Below are 21,510 nucleotides of genomic sequence, written 5' to 3'. Positions count from 1 at the left end.
TGATGGGATTTGAGACAGTATAAACGAGGGTAAAAACAGATTGATGTGGGAGCTGTAAAGATCCAATTTAGTTACTGGCTCTGCCACTGGCGTATTGCCTAATATTGATTTCCTTCTTTATCCCACGATGTGTTTAGGTTGCGAGCTCTGTTGGCTAGAACCTGTTCTACTGTGGAGAACATGAGTCTCTCACTTGTGGCTTTTGGTGCTGTGTTGTCTATAAGCATTGTAAGACTAAATACAGCTTCTAATGCTGAAAACATGGACACACGACAGCTTAGCATTAATTTTCATCTAGGCAATAGTAACCTTAAACATTAAGGTTTTGTATACATGGAAGTAGGAGAGTAAGAGTAAAACTTGCCTGTGCTCAGCAGGTGACGCTGGTTGATGGGTGAGTTACAACTATTAGAATATGAGGGGCACTTGAGGTGGTTTGTCAGCTCCGTGGAGTAAAGCATCTGGTGTGCTGAATGCTCTTTTTAGGTACTGTGTTTACAAAAACACTCAGAAGAGGATTGCCTAAACCCCATGTGCAGTTAGCAACTCCGTGTCAGTTCAGATACAGTTTCTTTCTATTTTGTTGGAAGGCTGTTCTTATCATTTATGGCTGACTGATGATGCAGTGTCAGCTTTTTGCGTATGTTTTGATCTCTAAGAAACAGTTTATCCAAATAGCTGTGTTCCATTTATACACTTTTCTGACCAGCGCTCTTAATTACTATGGCTTGAGGAAATGAATGTCATTTGAGACTTCTGTGGAGTTTGTTACCTGCTGTTTAGACCAGTCTTGCTCTGGTTATTTGGTGTGTGCAAGCTGATGGAAAGTGTGTGCAGGACAACAGGCCAAGTCGCTTGTTTTCAACATTGCTGTGTTTCTAACATCAGTCCAGTCGATAGCTAGATTTAGGAAACCTTTTAGAAGCATCAGCCGAGTTCAGTGAATTGAAAAGAAAGTCTGTTCAGGAATGTAGATAAATGAAATGGGAAGAATTACAATGTCACTATGCTGTCTTCAGCAGCTTCAGACTTACTGAGTCAAGTAGGTCAGTTACGTAGGTGGGATCTCCAGCGCCTAGAATGCAGAGTATCCTGACTAGGAAGAGTGAGCTTTTTTCCTTTCTTTGCTTAGTTTTTCAGATGTTTTTCCTGTCTGTTCCAAATCTCAGGCAATTATTACTATTTTTTTAAATAGAACTGCAGTATTCTTCTAATGTGTTAAATTCTGAGGACTTCATAAGCCGGACTTCATTTTAAAGAGACAATTATTAAAAATACAGGAACTTTATATGCTTAAATGTAAAATACAATCTGTGCAGAAGAGGAAAGAAATTTTTTAAAATGTTTTTAAAAATCTTGTCTAGCAAGAAGTATGTGTGTTTGTTTTTTTTTATCAGTCCCTCCAGGGACTCACGTGATGATTGATCTATTAGTCATAGGAGTACTTTTTCAAAGCTTGGTATGGTGCAAATGATGCAAAGAATTGAACATTCGCGTCTTGAACAAAGTAAGGCAAAATTTTGATTCCACGTGCTTTGCTGGCATACTTCTCTAACTGTCTTAGCAATTGTAGAACATCAGTTTTTTAATCTTATTAGATTTGGTTGTGGTGGGACTTCTATGTGAAACCACTTTGACTGTAAACTTACAGTGATAATTTAATGCAACACTTGGCTAGAACTTCTACTTAATCATAGAATCATACTACTTTTTGATAAAATTTATCTTGAATTCTCTCTGTAATTAGCTAGGTGTCATTGAAGATGACTGTGGCCATTACATTGTAGATGGTTTGACAATTATTTTGCAGTGCATTTAGTGTTCTGAGTGGGTGCATGGTGGTTCTGCAGTACTGTAGATAGTCTCCTCCCTGCTTCTTATCACGTATTTGAAGAGAGAGATTAGTTTGTCAGCAGCCATTTTTGGTAGCAGGGGCTGCAATTCTAATAGAGCTTTTGTTACGTAAAACTGCTGTTAATGAAGTGGACAACACCACCTTGATAACAGACGTTTTTGAATGAGTATTATATAGATGTTCTCCTCCTGTAGAAGGGAAAGCAGACAAACATTATTATATGTGTATTCAAAGCCTTTTCTCTCCTTCATATTTAATCTTAGGTAGAAAAGATTTCTTACAGTAATTTATGAGTGTCATTAGTGCTTGTTGGTGGCTAAGTTTGCCATCATTTTATCATGTGTTTCTTACTCACATGCCGGTGTGATGCAAGTGTTTAAAACAAACAAAACACAAAACAACCACCTGTCATTACAAGAGGGAGTTTTAAAGTTCCAGTTGTGGCAATTATAATTATTTTCCTTCTTGGAGCAGCTCCAGCTCTTCAGTTCACTCTGTGTAGTATCAAATTGTTGTAGCTTTGTTGCATAATGGAATTGATTATACAGTACAGCACAGCACCTCCTCAGCTGCAATTAGCTTTGCTTGTTGCCAAACTTGGAAATCATTTTATGAACTCTGTAGAAGCCTATGGATTGCTGTAGACTCTTGTTGACATGCTGTATGCATAGATGCACTGCTTAATAAAAAAATGTATTTTTTGGTGTAGGGAATTCTCAAATTACAGCATTCTTGTTGTAAAACTGCTACTTTATTATGTAAATACACCTGATTTGGCATGAATTTTCCTTTTGGCTACCTGGTTGGCCTGTAGAATGTTGTGCATTAGACTGTTTTTTGTCATGCTTAACATGTGAAAAGGCACCAAGCTCTGCAGAGGCATCATGCTATACCTAACAGTTGTTTTCTGCCTTATGGGAGAAGGCCTGACAGTTGTTTTCTGCCTTACCGGGGAATGAAGAAAGTCTATCATGTTTTTAATAAAAAAAGGTATTTTTCATACTCACGTGTGGTTTTTGTGAACTTGTGATATTAAATACATTTTTAAAATAGTTTTAAAATGTTAGCAAGAAAGGTATGTCTATGTCTTAGATTGCCCCCTTGATCAGTAAAATGGAAATAAATAACTCAGTTAATGTGCATGTAAAAGAAAGAATACTTACTGCTGTAGTGAGCATAAGTAGACTTGTATTTTGTGGCAGGTTCCTAGAATAGAAATCTAGCGACTAATTCGAGCATCAGAAACTGTAAATCTCACTTCTCTGCTTTTCCTTTAATTAATGCCTTCATGCAAAAAATCAAATCCTGCTGTGTGGGTGAAGGTGGCAGATAAAGGAAAGTGTGGGAGAGAATGTGCCCTTTTCCTATTTCCAGAAGCCTGGACAGCTTTGTATGTGCCGAAATTGGTCTCCCAGGCTTTCTAGATATTGCCAGACACTACTCCATCTCCCTTACATCCTAAGATTACCATATTTACGATAATGATTAATCTGCACTCAGAGTACATGGTTATGCTAGACTTCCGAAGAAGCGTTTTGTTGACTTCTTTCTATCGTGTAGTTGTCTATTTTTATCAGTTAAATCTCTGCTGAAACAGTGACATCTTTGCTACGTTGCTAAGAACTGATATAGGAAATTGAGAATTGCCTCTTGTAAATTGTTGGTACAATCTTTGATTGAAGTTACTTTTGTCTCACCTAAACTTTTTCAAAACTAAAGTTTGTAAAGCAAGTCTGGCCTGTTCTGAGGCCATCTGACAGAATTCTCATGTACTTGATCGGGGTTACATTTTCATGTAAAACCTCTGTAACATTCTTAAATATAATGATAAGTGAAAAAATAGTAGGGTAAAGACTCCACTGCTTAAAAATAGTTACTTGCTTTGAAGTACTTGCTAGTTCCTGTGAGTGGGAATGCAATCTGTCTTTCTCCGTGTTGGCCCAGGACTTTGCTCCTGAGCTTTCTGAGCTTCACTGGTGTTGGCAGAAGCTGACCACGACTTTGTATTTACAGAGGAACAAAGACGTGCACATGCAGAATACTAACCAGGTTTCACACCACCCCCCTGCACCCCAGTTCTTTAAGGTTCAGACAGCTAGAAAGATGTTTTGCTTAAACCTTGTTATAAGCACTCTGTGGAAGTGGCAGCACTTTGATGTTGATAGAGCAGCTATTAGTAACTTAGCATGCAGTTTCTTTTTGAGATAGCTAGAAAGAGAAATGATTTTAGGTATGCAGTGAGCCATAAAAAGCCATAAGTAGATTTTTATTTTTTAATTTTTAAAATAATTCCAGAATACCTTAAGAGTTCTGAAAACAGCAGAAAGAATTTACTAGTTTCTTAGGTGTTTTACAATTTGTAGCTTATTTTCTTATGATATTTTTCTTGTCTTTCTATAGGGCTGAAAGACACACAGGACTCTTCATGGATATAGTTGATACATTTAACCATTTAATTCCTACTGAACACTTAGATGATGCCCTATTTCTAGGATCCAACCTGGAGAATGAAGTCTGTGAGGACTTTAGTACAAGTCAGAATGTCTTAGAGGATTCGCTGAAGAACATGCTCAGCGATAAGGATCCTATGCTAGGATCTGCAAGTGCCCAGTTCTGTTTGCCTGTTTTGGATAGCAATGATCCCAATTTCCAGATGCCTTGTTCAACAGGTAAATCTTATAATTTTTTAAGATTACAGTTTTAAATACAGTAATACTTCAGTGCCAGTCCTTTTTCCGTAATGTAGAAATAACAACTTGGGATTTCTGTCTCTTCCCTGCCCCTTTTGTTGTGCTGTTTACATGCTTGGCATGTACAACATGCGGTTCTTTTTAATCTGGTCTGAGTCAGAAGTAATTTAGGCTTTGACTTGAGTATGTGTAAATTATTCCCAGTTAAAATTGTGATTTGTTTAGCATAACAACTGTGCCTTGTGGAGTTTCTAGGTGTTTTCAAAACTTTGATGGTTTGGGATGAGCAGTAGGAGCATTTGAGGTGAACTAGATTGGTTCTCTGATGTCAGGGTTACTTTGTCAGTACTGGAAGTTCTACTTCTCAGTTGATACTGAATGAGTGTCGTGCTTTGGTTGTCTCGAAGCAAAACATTGGAACAATAATACTATTCTTGGTTATTGTTCGGAAGCACGTTAGAACAAAGTTTTAAGTAAAAATCATGTTGGGAGTTATGGAGCAGTTTTGAGAGACTGGAGAAAACTATTCTAATTTTGGAGAAGAGGTGGGAGAAAATTACATTCTAAAATTATGTATGTTGTAAATAGTTTTTTTTTTTAATTTGATTACAAGTTTTGAATTTTTTTTTTTTAGATTCATTGCCCAAAAGTGTTGTAGATCAGTGCAGATAACTGATCACACTGACTTTTTTTCTGTTAACTTTTATGAACTATCTCTGAAAATCTTGATCTATTCCTAGCATAATATATTCTGTTTCTACTAACAGACTAAATTCTCACCTTCGTTAGATCGAGTGCTGTTATGGCTTGGAGATTAATTTCTCTAAATAAAAGTTGTTACTGATTGAAGCAATGACCCAATGAGCTACAGAACCAAAAGAAGACTTTTGTCCTTTTACTGCTTTAGTACAATGTGATTTGAGGCCATCTTTAATATTTTTGTTTACTCTTGTAATAGTCCATATCCTTACACTCTTTTGTCTTTAACCTACCAAAATGCATTGTATCAGCTTTAATGTGCAGCTGAATCAATTCTCCTCTCTCATGTTTTTTCCTGGTTTCATGTTGGCATATCTCTACCATCATTTTGTAAACCTGACTTGCTTTTAAACTTTTTTTCATTCAGTCAGGATACAGCTGGATGTTTTAGAAGTTATGGGGAGATATCTGAGGGCTTGTGGTACACTAGTTAAATATTTCTTCTAAAAGTGATCAGCAGTGGAATAATTAATACTGCAGATGTTTAAATAATCACATCTGACTTTTTATAGTTAATTTTTAAGACTGCTATCTATTTAAATAAGTGAGCTAACTCAATTGTGGCTACTATTTCAGTCTGCAGGGAATCAAAACTGAAAACACCACTGAAAGTGGTGGAGTCCTCATTTCTGAGGATATTTAAGAGACGTGTGGACGTGGCATTAAGGGACATTGTTTATTATTATTATATTACGCTTATTATTTGTTTATTTTATTGTTTATTGATGGGACTTGGTAGGTCAGGTTGATGGTTGGACATGGTAATCTTGAAGGCGCTTTCCAATCTAGGTGGTTCTATGATTTTGTATCTTTAAAGCTGAAGTTGAGTACGTTTCTGTGAAAGGAGCTTTGATAAGAGCAGGTGTCAGGCCTGCGTAACCACTTAACAGATTTGTAACAACCTTTTTTCTGCTAGTTTCAGTTATGGGTCAGTGTTCTGCCCTTTTGCTTGCTGTTGAGTTGACATCAGTTCTTGATAAACATTATTTACAGGCCTAATACAAAGTGATTGTTTACCAACATTGCACCAGTCTTGCTCAGCTTTTGTATTTATATTGCATATCATTCACCTGGAATGGGCTTTCTGTTACTGCTGAGCTCTTCTCAAGGTGGTGATCTTCCTGTATGTAATGGATGCTGATAGCATCTTAGCTGTACATTCACTAAACAGTTTAAGTCCTTGTTTATAAAACAGAGCTGCTTTGATTTTTAAGTTTGATTTCCAATTGCTGCTTGTTAGAGGCATTTCCACAGAAAGTGTTCAAACTGTTCTGTAGATTGGATTATATGTGAATCGTGTGGGAAGAGTATTAACATCATAGTCAGCAGTACTGGTGTCTGACAAATACCAAAGGGGATGTGAATAGATATCTGTTGCCTGTGTATTGATAGGAGGAACTTTGTCAGTGCCTTGTCCTGAATCCAGTTTGTGCTGGATCTAATTTTTTTTTGTTGTTCAATTAGATGACATTATTGATCTTAATCTACTCTGAGCTTGCTCTGTAGTTGCCACAGAGTAATGGGACTGGGTTGTCCAATACTGATTGAACAATTGGTGTTTGGAGGGTCATTTCCAAGTCTGCTAATGACTTTGAGTAGAGATGGAAGTAATTTTTCATTACTCCTTATAAGATAGAAAGGGCATGGGTCAAATTAGTATGTCTTATGCTGAAATCCTTTTAAGATGTGTCTGAAAAGTGAGTGCTAAACAGTGAAGATGTAGGTAGGTTGCTGGTTTGTGGGATTAAATGAAGCAGATTTCTGCTTCTATAGCACACCTGAGAAGTTTTTTATTTCAATAATCAAGGTACAGACTATTGGCAAATCTTAGTCCTCACTGCAGTTCTTGGGAACTTTGTAGAATGGAAGTTGCTTATTGTGACCTACTGAAATAGGTTTTGGCAGTAAAACCCAGTGTCACTAGTAGAAGTTGACAAACTGCTGTCTTTGCCAGTTAAGAGACAGAATTTGATGAAGTGAGGCTTTCAAGAGTGGAATGAAACACTCAAAGCATGGTGTAGGGTACTTCTAGGTGTGTTTCTGGTTCTGATCATCTGTATGGCAAGAATGTGTTAGTTCTCCCAAAAATGAAATAATCAATGCAAATTATGTGGAATAGCTCCCAGCTGTCTTTCATGTTTTTGTGATATGGTGGCTTTTTTTTTAATTGTTTTTCCTTCTTATCATTTTTCTTTAATCAGAAGCGGAAAATATGAAGCTTAGGGTATGATGTCTCTCTTTAGAGCAACACCTTTTTTTTCAGTCTTGTTTGATAGCGTAGTGATATGTTTTGTTCTGTTCTTTCTTGCTGTAAGTTATATGGAAATTCATCCACTAATTTTATGAGCTTGTGAGCTTAGCAGGTCAGTCTGAAACCGCTTGTAGTAGAGACTGTATGGTTTCATTCATTGCAAATAACGCAGTGATTTGCCTCTGATCTACAAAGATGTTGACTCGCAATTCTGCGGCTGTTGATTGCGATTTTCATCTTGTGATGTTGAACTGAGTATGGCTGTGTGTGCCTACACACACACGCACACACACACATGCATAATGAAACTAAATAAGCAGCATTCATACCAAATGGACATTTTTAGCTCCCGTAATTCTGTAGTTTTTCAGGATGTCACTCACTGGAGTGGTTTGATGTATTATGTATTAGACATGTAGTAGGATGAATGAGATTTGAATTGCCTAACATTCAGAGATGTTTCTGGATTTCATAATAGAATCAAACTTTTAAGTAGTTTGTTTTATAAGTAGTGTTTATCACAGAAGTATTTCTAATAAATTATGTGGAAGAGTGGCCCCATGTGAGTGTGCAGAGGCTGTTGGGAACTATTGCACTTTTTTCCTGTCCCTCTGGATTGCTACTTGGAAAAGGTTTGCTCCAGGTGCAATCTGTTCTTTCTAGCTTTAGCCTGTGTGTTCACGAGTACTGTTGAAAGCAGCATTACCTCTGCTAAAATTGTGATCACGTACTAAATGGTGCCAAAATGATTGTTCTGATTACAAATACTTTTTAATAATAGGCTGGATGTTTTAGATACTTCAGGCTGTTTTCCCTAAAATGAAACATCTATTTTTTTCTTCCTTGTATATGAAATAATTTTGAATGTAACCCAAAATGAGCTACAGTTTCAATATTTTTACCTTTTTACTTTCCTTCCTCCAAGCTGCACAGTGTCTTGTGACCAAGGTAGTAACCTTTTTGTGTAAAATTTAGTTTGCTGCATTGGTGTCAGATTGAGAATTTGGAAGATGTTTTGCATGTGTTTTTTTTTTTTTTTTTTTGGTAGGTAATGAACTGTCAGTGTTCCACGCTGTTGGTCCTTCTGAAGAGTTTACTTCTTTCTTTGGAACAGGGAGGGGGGGTTGAATCTTCAGCAACAGTACAGAGTAGGAATAGTGGAACATTATTCTATGTGATCAGCTAAGCAAAAGACAGACCTTATATCTTCAAAATAAGAGCTCTAGTTATACACTTGAAACTTAACCTTGTCAAAAATGTGTCAAAAACTTGAATATTTCTGTCTAGTTTTTGCTGAGAGTAATTTCAAAGATGTTGCTGATATTTTAAGTATTTTCTTCTCCTTCCCTTGCCTTCCTCCATCAAGTGAGGCCTGTTTGCCTCAATTATACATTGGTGAAGAATTTATCACAGTTTTAACACATGGAAAATTTACTTAAATTTACAAATATTTTTAATATGCTATTCTGTTAGTGTTTAACACACATGAAAAGATGGCACAGCAAAGTATTTTGGAAATATAAACACTTTGTAAGTAACAGAGACACTCAAAATATTAAGGTGGTAGTGGTGCTTCTTCCAGTGTGTGTGCATATATATATATGTATATTGACTATGACCCTTTTTTTTTCCTTCTTTGCAGCTTCTTCAGTTGTATGCTAGTATGCTTTTCTCTTCTGATATGATTTTTTTCTTATTTTACCTTCTTCCTACTTGATTTTCTATCACTTACACCTCTTTCTTCATTTCTGTACTTACTGATAAGATAATCTCTTTCTGTCTGTATCTGCTTTGATTGGTTTCCAAATCTGTATCTCTACCTCATCTTCCCTTTCATAATTCAATTTTCTCATCTCCCCTGTATCTGTTACTATTCTTTGTCACTTTTTCCTTTCCCAGCAGGGTTCTGTGTTGAGTGCTCCTCATCCCACCTCACGTGGCTGTAGTAACTGAGTTGTAGCTCAGGTGGTTTGAAATAAACAAGATTCTGTGCTTCAAATTCACTCCATAAAATTAAAGCTACAGCACAGAGTCTTGTAAGTATGAAAATGTTTTCATTCGAATATTTCAAACTGTCAATAGTAATCTGAATGTATCCCTTGTGTTAATGAAGAAGGGTGTTTAATTAGAGTATCTTGTATAAGAACCTGTAAAATCTGATGTTTTAATGAGCTGTGAAATCTGTTCTAGAACTGTTCCAGAAGTTGTCTGAGAAGTTCTTATCCGTCACGTTATCTTCAATATTAGTGTAGTTCTGCATTAAAGGGTCAGAAGGAGGTGTGGGTGGTCTCTTCCTTATGCTCATGCCCTGTCCTTGGAGACTTTTGAGGTGAGGCTGGATCAGGCTCTGGGCAACCTGATCTAGCTGTGGGTGTCCCAGTTCAGTGCAGGGAAGTTGAACTAGATGACCTTTAAAGGTCCCTTCCAAGGCTAATGATTCTGTGATTCTGTAGTTTTGTAGGAATATCGTTTTAGTAAGACAACAGACACCAAAGTGTTGTGCTGTTGGGAGAATGTAATCTTTCAGAACACAAGAATGAGTAGTCTGAGTTAGGATCCATCTTGTTCAGTTTCCTAATGCTGGCTGTTGTCCAAGACAGATATTAAGGAGAAAATAAAGTCTGACAGGGCAGTCAGTGTCATATTTTCCCCAGTGCGTAGCTTATAGTAAATAAGTAATTAAAGAACATTTGGATGAGTAGAGTAACATTAGCTTTATCAGTCCTGTGCAGCTTGCGTATGATATCTGTGTGTATGCATTAAGATAGCTATGTGGCTTGAAAAGAGCTGCCAGTAATTTTCAGAAATATGCTTTTTCTCTAACCAGAGGTAATACAATGCAGTAACTAAATAAGATGGTTAAAATTAAATGAGTGACAGTAATTTGTCAGCTAAAGAAACTCCTAGCTTTCAGTTCCTGACAGCTTTCTAATTGCAGAAGTCCAGAATGCAGTTCACCAGGTGCCAAATTCAGCCTTACTTTAAAAGGCTATTTAAAAGCTTCCTCATTTTTGAACTTGGAAAAAAAATCTTTGTTAGTTCATCCTGTCATGTAACTGTGGGTTGAATGACAGTCTTGACAGGCCTGGTTATTCATCATTGCTTGGCTTTTAGCAATCTTTTACAACCTTTCTTTTTTTTAATTGCTCATTATTGCAGTGGCTTCATGAGAGCTTTTAAAGCAGGAATTCACAGAGTTTCAGAGGCAATCTGAAAATTCTAACTTTTCTATTAGTTTCTTGCTTTTTTGATTTCTACGATAAATACATTAAATCTAAGCAATCTTAAGTAAGCAACTGATTAAAAAAAAAAAATTAGCTTATTTCTGTTGTTTAAGTTTTGCCTTTAAAATTCTTCTGCCTAAGTGCCTGGATAGTGAGGAATAGGGTAACTTGCTTAGAGTCTTGTGTTGTATTTGTAAGACACTTCTATGTGTTTTTATAAAATTGCTTCAGTCTTTGGCTTGATCTCACAAATTTCGCATCCTACAGGGACCAGGATTCATTAATCACACATAGGATCTTGGGATAGGAGAGGCTACCATTGCAGAACCAGACTTAGAGAAGGTGAGGAGAATGGCTGGTACAGTGGCCTGACTGCCTCTTAGGAAACCTATTTTCAAGAGCAACCTCTGGGATCCTTCTCAGGTTAGTGGAGGATAGGAATCGGACAATGTTCTCTAACTCTGGCTGGGAGACTCGTGCATGCTGCACTCAATACCCTTCCAAAAATGGGTTGTAGATGGAGATATGTGATGTGGGTGGGACTTACAGTTTTGAAATTGTATCTCATGAGAAAACTCTGGTTTTTGAAGTCCATTGTTCTTCTGGATCAGCTTTTTCTACTGTTTATCTTTCTTCACTTTTTCTTAAATGAAAAGGAGCAGTGAGGGACAGCTGATCCTGTTAAGACTGGGGACCTTCCTGTGGCATAAAAAAACAATAAAAATGCGAGCCCACCAGAAAGCTATGAGGACTATCTGCAGAAATTTTAAGCATTGGGTGATACCTTCTTCTACACTAAAACTGCCTCACATGGGAATTTTTTGTCTTGCCTATCTTCATTTTTTTTTTTCCCTTTTGTTTGTTTTAAATGGCTATTTACTTATTTTTGCCTGTCTCTTTCCTTGCCTTACTTAGCCCTACAGCTGCAACACATTTTGTTCATTTTAAGTTTTAGGCTCTATCTTGTTTTTTTTGTTGTTTTTTTCTTTTTCCCCCCAGTTATTTGTCTTGATGATATTATGGATGAAGAAGGAGTTAAAGAGAGTGGTAATGATGCTATTGATGAAGATGAGTTAACTGTACCCAGCCGGAATTTGAGGAGCCGTTTGGAAGAAACGTCAGTTGCATCACCCAGGAAATCACCACGTTTAATGGCACAAGGTGGTCATTCAATAGGTTATGCATGTTTTTACACATTCAAGATCAACTGAATTTTTATAATCTCTTCCTAATGTTTATAAGTGATAAGTGAAGTTTAATATTTGATCATACGAATTGGAGTACAGGCTTTTTTTATGTAGCTAGAGTTTGGTATCTGTAGGGTGTTATTTGGATTGAATTCCTCTGAAACAAATAAGCTTTCAAGCTTGTTTTACAACTTTGATCCTTATACATAAATCAGACTGTCAGTGTGGTTCTTTAATAAAACTGTTATGTTTTCAAACAATATTAGAAAATTAAGCTAGCATGGCTATTTATTTGGATTAAAAATTTTAATTCTATTATTTTTGTGTATTCTTTTTGTTTAACTTAATTTAAAATAGTAGCCTTTCATACAGACATCTCAACATGCTTAATACTTCAATTACATACTTAAATTCTGCATGATTTTGCTTATGATAATGATTTGTGATTATGCCAAATGTTTATGATTAGGGATTTTTTGAACTTATTCAGCTGGTGACAGTCCTACTTCTTCCTCCATAGAGTACTCTGAGTTAAAAAGATAAAATTAATTGATAGGAAAATGGGAATTTAAGGAAGAGTCTGTTACAAAGCTGGTGAATATATGCTTTAAAAAAAAAAAAAGTGTAATTGATGATTGCTTAAAATTTGAAAAGATATCATCAAGTGAGGCTTTTACTTACTTTCAGATTCGTTTATTGTGCTTTCTAAAAACTTTCTAAATATTAGAGCTGTACTTCTAATCACAATATAACCTAGACGACATTTTTACTTAAAGTAGATAGATTTGAGTGCTAGAAAAGTAGTAGGTTTTGATTCTTTTTCATCAGAGGTTCATCAGAGGTTTTTTTTCGTATGCTATTTGCAATTTTAACAGCTGTTAGAGTAATGAAACTCTTAGAATCAAATTGTTGTGGTTTTCTATTTAATTTATTAAAACTTCGTTGTTTCACTAAACTTGAGTTCTCTTTGTGCCTGGTATTATAAATAAGGCTAAATCATTTCTGTTCTGGATTATTCTTGTGTTTGCAAATAGCAGTATATAGTAAAGTTAAGACATTTTCTTTTTACCTTCATAGAGCCAGTCCGGAGTTTGCGACAGAGCACATTGGCCAAGCGTTCAAATATTGCACCTGTAGCTAGTACCAAGAAATCATCTGTAAAAAGCGGATCTGCCACCAAAACAGGACAGAAACAGCAAGACAAAAGTCCTGCTAAAGAGGCAGATGTTGCCACACCCCTGAAAGTGGAACAGCCTAAAGAAGTTAGGCGTAGTACAAGGCGATCAGGACAAGCGGAAGGAACAGTAGCAGCTTCCCAGAGTACAAAAAGTATTCCTGGTCCTGAAGAAGTAAATGAAGTGAAGTCGGAATCCCTTGAGCAGGCAAAAGTTGAGGAAACATCCCAAGAGTTAAGTTCTAATTCTGCAGGAGATTGTAATCTTCCTAAAGAAACAAAAGACATATCAGAGATTGCTGCAAAGGCTGAGTCTGGGAATGTTGATTCAGTTTGTCCCGCAGATACTGAAATTTCTGCACTTAATGATGAAGTAAATGATGTGAATGATTCAATGGGCTCTGAATCTTCTTCAGAAGAAAAGACTGAAAATAAAACAGTAGAATTGGAGAAGATAATAGAAGAACAAAGTGGGCAAACTGGGAAAACTAATGATCTGTCTAGTGTTTGTGTGAATCAGAGTGAAATTTATGAGACCTTTTCAAATTTGTCTGGCTCTGTAGAAGATGGGGTTGAATGTAGATTGGGTTCCTGTAGTGTGGAAGTTCCTGATGAAAATACATTGTCTGTAAAAGAATGTGTAACAGAGCCTGTGGATGATGGCAAGGGACTGGAGAAAACTGTAACTTCAGCAGAGAAATTACTAGACAGTACAGAGTTTGATAATAAAGACTTGAAAAATGAAGAGTTTACTTCTGTTGACCCAGGAAATATCATTTTAGAAAGCACTGTTCTTGACCATACAAACCAAAATGTACAGCAACAGATCAACAGTACTAAGGTAGAAGACTCTGACACATTAAAATTTCAGGTTGATGATAAACAAATTAACATTCCATCAAAATGTGAAAAGAACATGAAACCTCGGCATAGTAAATCTGTAGTAGAAAATAAGCAAGATATGACTGTGGGTACTGAACAGAAATCAAGTATAACGCAACAAGATGTGAAGCATTCAAGAACAAGAGCTGATTCTACTGTTTCAAATCTTCACAGTTCATCTTCAGCAAGTCTCAAACGGAATGCAGATGAACAAGAAAGTCATCAGCATCAAAATAACCCTGTTAAAATTAGAAAGAAACAAACTGATCTGGCTTTGAAAACAAAGAGCCGTCTTACAGCAGTCACGGTAAAAAAGCAGGCTAATACTATGCTGAAGAAAATACCCCGAGTCCAGGCTTCTGGGCTTGTGCATAAGTCATCAATTCAGAAAGCGATTGAGAAATCTACTCAAAGCAGTTCTAAAGATACCCACCACTCTGGACATCCAGTACCAGGACATATTTCAAATCTTGGTCAAAAGCAAGTCCAGAAACACCAGCTTGCATCTGTGCTAAAAACAAATAGCTCCACAAAGGAAGAGCTAGAGGCAAAAGATGCCCCTACGGTAGAACATCTGAAGGAGGATGATAAAGAAAAAAACAAATCAAAAAGAACTGATAAGAATCTTCAACCTCGCCAGAGAAGAAGTAGCAAAAGTCTTTCACTTGATGAACCCCCGTTGTTCATTCCAGATAACATTTCAACTGTTAAAAGGGAAGGCTTGGAGCATACCCCTGCTAGTGAAAGCAAACATGTTTGGGTGCCCAACAAGCAGTGTGGCTTTTGCAAAAAGCCACATGGCAACAGGTGTGTGTGGCTTTGTGCCTGCAGAGTTATTTATCATTGGTCTCAGAAGACTTTTTTTTTTCCCTTTCAACAATTGTTTCTTACTGCTGGTACCCAAACAAAAGTGTAGCCTAGTAATGGTAGCCTGCTATACTGCAAATTGGTTTCATATGCCCTCATACACTTTTGTCTTTTGATTGGAATGTTAGAAACTAGTTTGGCTATATATTTTTACTAGGAAAGTTTTGTTTGCAACTCAGCTAGAATGTTGTGTATTCTGAACTAACTTTTTTTCTCAGAAATCAGACAAAGCTTTCCATGGTCTAGATTCATTTCTTTCCACATGCTCCTTAAGTTAAAGATTCACTATCTATCAAAGAGTTGAATGGCTGTATACATACGATTTTTAGCTGTTAGAACTAGGATTGTATTACAGAGAGGTGAAGAGAGGAATAGCAGATTGGGTGGGGAGCAGAAAAGGCTGGGGAAAAAATTATGAAACTTTCATATGGGCATACCTGAAATTGCTTTCATATGTAGCCTCATTTGCCATTTAAAGTTCATGTCCTCTGTCACTAAGTGAACTGAAAAAGGCCATTATCTTCCAATAATGAGCTGTCAATCCAGGAATAAGAATCCCTTCATTACCACTTTTTTATGCTTTAGATTCATTATCTAGTAACTGTTTTTTGCTCATTTAATTTGCAGCTTTAGTATCTGTATTGGTGTTATTAAAAGAAGTAATGACAGGTTTGCTCTGCAAACTTAATTTCATATGCTTTCTTTTAGAAAAACATTATTAGAACTTGTTACCATTTATCCACCTGTAATATTGTTTTATTTTATGCAGTTGGCATCTCCTCAGTTTAAGCCAGAACTAATCAGTTTGAAGTAAAATTAACGATCTAACACGTATACTACCTATGTATTTGTACAGGAATAAGTGCAGCAAACCAATTTGGCATTGTCAGGTTTTAGTGCTCTTACAATGGCATATAACAGTATAATATTTGGATGACCAACTGAGATCACTGTTGATAGTGCTCACGAATTTTCTCAGATTGTGATTACTGGTATCTCAACATTTTAATGTCAGGTTTTGTTGTGTGGGTATTTTTTTTGTTTTGTCTTTTTTTTTGAGACAGCAACAACAAAAATTTGTCAAAAGTTGTGATCTAACCAGCAAGTTTCAGCAGAAGATTGGATTATCTAAGTTTAGAAAGATATAGGGAATGTAATTGAGATAGGCTAGTGAGGAAGCTTGCATTATTGAACCTCATACTTAATAATAAAGGAATTAAGAGCAGTCCATCACATTCCATTAACACTTTTTAAAAATTATTATTTTTTTATTTCATAAACTTTTCTGATTCACTTAATGTTGCTAGAATTCAAGAGGAAGCAGAGCTTGTATCTGAAGTGTCTTGGTGTTTTTATGTCTCTTTAAGTATTGGTACAAAGCCAAGCAAACATCTTCAGTATTCAATATTAAAATAATAAATGTCATAGTTTTGATGTATTTCCAAGTGAATATCAAAATTATCCAGAGAAATGTTTCCTCCTCCCCTTAATTTGTGGATTGCATTTCAAGGAATTTTTGTTTTCCTCATGTAACAGTGTAGTCAGCCAACCCATTTTGTTTACTTGTATGTTTGTCGTATAGGGATAAGGAGAAAGAAAAGTGTGACATGACAGAGAAGTATTTTAAAATAGCATTATGGCAAATGGCAAAGACAGAGCTAAGATACGGAAAAATATTTGCAATGGAAATTCTGTTCAGTGGTCATGTTAAAAATTTTTATTAATGCTATGATACAAATTATTTGTAGAAAAATATTGTAGAAAAACTGAATTTGCAGTCTTGTTCATAACTAATGTGCATAAGCACTTTACAATATGCTATGCCATACTAATGAAACACACTTAAAATTCAGGCTACAAAACATTAGTCTCTTGAACCTTTTAATCTTCCCTTCAATAAATACAAACTCACCAACTTATTAACATAATACTAAGCTTGGAGAATTGCTTAATGTCAGAGAGAATGTAGAGATTGTTTCATCAGCCTTGTTTGTGTAGAGAATCCCCAAGCCGGATGCTTATTTAAGCCTTTCACAGCCCCAGGGTAATCTTCCTGTGATCTTCCTATGCTATGCTAGAAGAACAGCACAGGATGGATGGTACTGTTGGGTGCTGTTTTATTTCAGAATCAACTCTGGAAAAAATTGTATCCAGTTTTCTACAATTGACCACATTGAAAGTTGAAGTAGACTTACCTTGTATAGCTGACAGAGGGATTTGGTTGGGAAAGCAGTCCATCCTTGTAACTTTAATGATCAAAAAAACTTTCAAGTTAAAATGTGCCTTATCTTATAAGAGTTGTACCTGTTTCTTAATGTTGATAGATCTGATTATTGTTCTTGCTTTGAACAGTGACTATTCATATTCTGCATTCTACTTGTCTTGATGCTTATAAGCTGGAACCAACATAGCTGAACTGTATTTTAACTGGGTGATCAGTGTTTGACTTAAAAATTGGTTGTTACAATCTATTTGCTTGATGGTATTCTGTTGATTCCCATTCAGAGGTCTACTATTGCAAGATAACTAAATAAGTAATTGTTCTTTCAAATGGAAACTAAATTCTTTCTGTGTCAGGTCAGATAATTGATGTCTCTTTGTATTCAGTAATTTTGATAACATATGACACAGTTTTATCTGCTTAGAGCAAAATTTGAATTGTTTTTTATTACTGATTGTAGTATTTCTTTCAACTTGTTTCACTTTACCATTGCGTTCCAGTACTGTCAGATGTTTTCTTGTCATCTAGTAACATACATCACACCCGTAAATTTTGATTCATCCATATACAGATGAAAGGCATTTGTCTATACGTGTATGTATGTATATGTATATATATATGTGTGTGTATATATATATATGTATGTGTGTGTGTGTGTGTGTGTATATATATATATATATATATATATATATATGCGTATTGCATTAAGATGTTACAGACCAAAGTTATTACTTGAACTTCTCAGTGAGCTGAAACTATGTTGGAAATAGTAAGATCTATCAATCACAAATGTAAATGTTACTTTTCCTGAATATGGATTGAAGATATTAAAAAATAGTAGAAGAAAAAAACATTTAATTTCCTGGCATACAGCTAGATGAGGGTACTCTGCAGATTGTGAGAAATCTGCTAATGCAGGATTTCTTCTTGTATCTTTATTATAAATTTCTCCATTTTTCCTTGTAAATGTTTGATATGCTCAGGTTCATAAGCTGAGTTAATTTCTTTCTTAGGCAGATAGACAAAACTTATCTGAGGTTTTGAAGATCCTCTCCTTTGTTCACCAACTTAAATTTAATAATTAGTACATAACTTGAGATTTTCTGTTTCTAAACAAATTTTCTAGAAAGCATTATAGAAAGCAAAAGAAAGTCTATAATTTTAATTGCTTTCTGGTAATTTCCTCTTGATTTCTACAATTCTAGTAATTTTTTTAAAATAAATCTGTTTTTGTGTTGCTTAGAATTTAATGATGCATCTTGTGTGGTCAGAGTATTAGGACTTCAGAGCTCACAGACAAGCTTTGTAGTGCAGGACAAGAGTCTTTCTTACTTAGAGTCATGCTTTTTTCCTGCATTTCAGTTGTGGAAAGTGGAGGAAAAGGTACTGATACTGTAAAGGGCAATTGTAGAGGTGTAGAATTTGATTAAGAAAAGAAAATATTCTAATCTCTTCGGTACAGAGAGTAACCAAAAAGCTTCTGTAAAACTAATATACAAAATTACTTCAATTTATGTGTAAAGTTTAAAAACTTTAAAAATAAATCCACGTGCTGTTGTTGCTGTAGCAAAATTAAATTACAGTATAAACAAAGCAGCATTGTAATATGTCATTAAAAAATTCAAGGACTCCAGTGTTTTTCATACAACTGTGCCATTTTATTGCTAGTTTTTTTAATGCAGATTCTATTAATTTGCTGCAATATTAGTGGAATTCTTATTAATACCAGTACCAGTAGAGAGCCAGGAATCCATAGAGGGTTTGGGTTGGAAGGGAACTTTAAGATCATCTTGTTCCAACGCTCCTGCTATAGGCAGGGACACATCCCTCTAGACCAGGTTGCTCAGAGTCCCATCCAGCCTGGCCTTAAACACCTTCAGGATGAGAGCATCCACAATCTCTCTGGACAACCTGTTCCAGTGTCTCACTGCCCTCAAAGTAAAGAAGTCCTTTCTAATATCCTAATATCTTCTCTGGAGATATTCAAGTCTCGCCTGGACGCCTGCCTGTGCAACCTGGTGTAGGGAACCTGCTTTGGCAGGGGGGTTGGTCTCGATCTCTAGAGGTCCCTTCCAACCCCTACAATTCTGTGATTCTGTGTGATTCTGTGAATATCCAGTCTAAATCTACTATTCAGTTTAGAATCGTTTTAGTTGTCTAAAATACATGGTTTTATAAAATACTTGTGTATGTGCAGTTTAGAGAACTGATTCTGCAAGATGCAAAACGTAGATAAAACCACTTACTAAGGGAGCTGCCTTTAGTATTGCTTTTAGCAGGTTTGTGGTTAGTGTTAGGAGATGTAGCCACTTTTTTCATGGTTAGGGAAGATCAAGGATTTCAGTTTTTCAGTTGTTTGGGCCTGTTTTGTTTTTTCCTTTACCTTCTGTTCAGGCAGAATAGAATTGTCTGTGTCGTAGGTTGCTTCCATTTTAGAAAGGCTTGTGTAACATGAAAAATGGTAAAGAATCCGCCTTTAAATGCGTAAGGAGCTTGTATTGTATAATAGAGGAGTTAATCAAATGATAACTAGGAAATTAGAGTTTTCAGTATCTTTATCCTATGCTGTGCACTCCTTGTAAAGACATCTGATGATAGTGTTTCTTTGAAAACCACTAGTACTTGTTTTTAGAAGACTAAAAACCTGAAAAAAATCAGTAATCAAGTGTATTGAACTTGTATGGAAAACAAACAAACAAAAACTTGTGCTCTGGTAACAAGGTTGTGCACTTTTTTTAGTAACCTTTTGTTTTTCTGAGTTTTGAATTGAGCCCATGCTACACTGATGTGAAACACAGGCTTTGCTAAAGTTGCTGTGAATATCTTCCTCAGTCTCTATGGGAATGAAGTGGATTGGTAAAGGTTAAGCCCATCATTCTTCTAATAATGTCTTTATTAGCTGAAGGGAAAACAATTGTTTCCATGCAGTGTCTCAGCTTTAATGTTGGCTGACTTGTAGCACAAAGTTTTAAAATCTAATTTCACAGTGATTGGTTTCTCTAGAAACTTGTTTTTGTTATATGTATTGAGTTTATGTAAATTAATTTTAAAACCTGACCCTGCATTTTGAAAATGTGGTCTGAACCTGAGGTTTCTTTTTATATCACAGATGAATTTAATTTGCTGCAAATAACACTAAAGAAAGTCTCCTAAACTTAAAAAAGATTATGGAATGTTTGCTTCAATTATTACCTCTTTTCATCTATGATCTGTTCTGATTTTTGAAGGTGCATCTTTTTATACAGTATGGAGACTGCCGAGAATTATTTGAAAGGAACGAAACAATAAAATACTCCATGTAAAGGTCCCAGTGTCACTTGTCAGTTCTTAGATTTTTTTTCACGATGAAAAATTTTTATATTGAATATATATAAAAGCAGTTCTAACTTTCTATTGAATGGGGGTTGATACAATATTTTAAAACACTTTTTTTTTCTCTTTCAGCTTTACATCTTCCACTCCAGCCTTACAACATGGGTAAAACTCCTGCTCTGCAAATTGAAGCAATCTGCGTTCAGAAACTTTGGTGTTTTAAATAGTCCAAGATATCAGAACCTCTTCAGTCACAACTGACAGCTTTGCAAGAGGACATCTTTGATCTTCAGTGTCCCTTGATGTCCCCTTTTAATTTTTGAGCGTTGCACTGTCACTTTTGTTATCCAAATATAATTACTGTTATAAATCATAATTGCATTTTGTGTGTGGATGAGTGAAACAGATAAAGATGTAAATATGGCCTTATGATACAAAGGATTTCTTACATTACTTGTATCAAAATTATGTTCTCTTTCAGCCTTGAAACTGAAACTTTCAGTTGACTAGTGTGAAAAAAGTGACATTTTCAGGCAGGCAGCACCACTACTTTATTACCATTTTGTATACAAAGTTTAAGCCAGATGATTGTAAACAGTTAAATTTCGTTTATAGCACAGGCTTCATGGACATTTCCAGATTCTCTTTGAGTCTTGTTTTCTGAATCTGAAGTTTTATGCGTGTTTAAATACAGTGCAATTGAAACCTTACTGTAAAACCTTATTTGGGATAAACCCAAATGGATACTGCAGCTTCAGTAGTTTCATTAAGATGGCTAAAATGGCATCTCTCCATCTTGGTGTATATTCTTTGTGAATAATTACTTGTTTCTGAGCAGAATTCATTTACAGTTTTTTCTTTTTTTATTATTTGCATAGAAATGTAGAAACAAAACCAAGAAAGTACACTTGTAAATATCTTTGAAATTGGGCTATTAGGAATCAGCTTGTTCTTGGAAACATGTGCTTCTGCTCAATTGCCTTAAATTACTCCCATTAAGCAAGGTTAAACTATTTAGAAGCTGAAATCCCTAGTTCAGAGTTTGGGATAGGGCTTTATTATACACTGTGCAACTAGGTAAAGCTTTT

The 21,510-nt window shown here is 35.7% G+C and overlaps 1 protein-coding gene across 4 annotated transcripts in view; it reads left to right on the top strand.

Annotated features, from left to right (window-relative positions):
* Nucleotides 1–4,248: 4,248 nt before the first annotated feature.
* Nucleotides 4,249–21,510, top strand: part of PHF3 (PHD finger protein 3) — a 37,653-nt gene continuing 20,391 nt past the window's right edge. Inside the window, exons 1-4 of one of the 4 annotated variants that reach the window (XM_031552600.1) lie at nt 4,250–4,524; nt 11,047–11,121; nt 11,779–11,940; nt 13,044–14,829. In XM_031552600.1, coding sequence (XP_031408460.1) covers nt 11,799–11,940; nt 13,044–14,829 — 1,928 coding nt within the window. In that variant the 5' untranslated portion in view covers nt 4,250–4,524; nt 11,047–11,121; nt 11,779–11,798. Of the gene's footprint in view, nt 4,525–9,469; nt 9,592–11,046; nt 11,203–11,778; nt 11,941–13,043; nt 14,830–21,510 lie in introns of those variants that run through there. The other 3 variants (XM_031552599.1, XM_010707850.3, XM_003204420.4) reach the window with 3 other exon arrangements.

The sequence above is a fragment of the Meleagris gallopavo genome, chromosome 2 (genome assembly GCF_000146605.3).
Source record: "Meleagris gallopavo isolate NT-WF06-2002-E0010 breed Aviagen turkey brand Nicholas breeding stock chromosome 2, Turkey_5.1, whole genome shotgun sequence".
Classification (NCBI taxonomy): domain Eukaryota; kingdom Metazoa; phylum Chordata; class Aves; order Galliformes; family Phasianidae; genus Meleagris; species Meleagris gallopavo.
The sequence above is the reverse complement of the archived record's forward strand: the minus strand, read 5'-3'. Positions and strand labels throughout refer to the sequence as shown.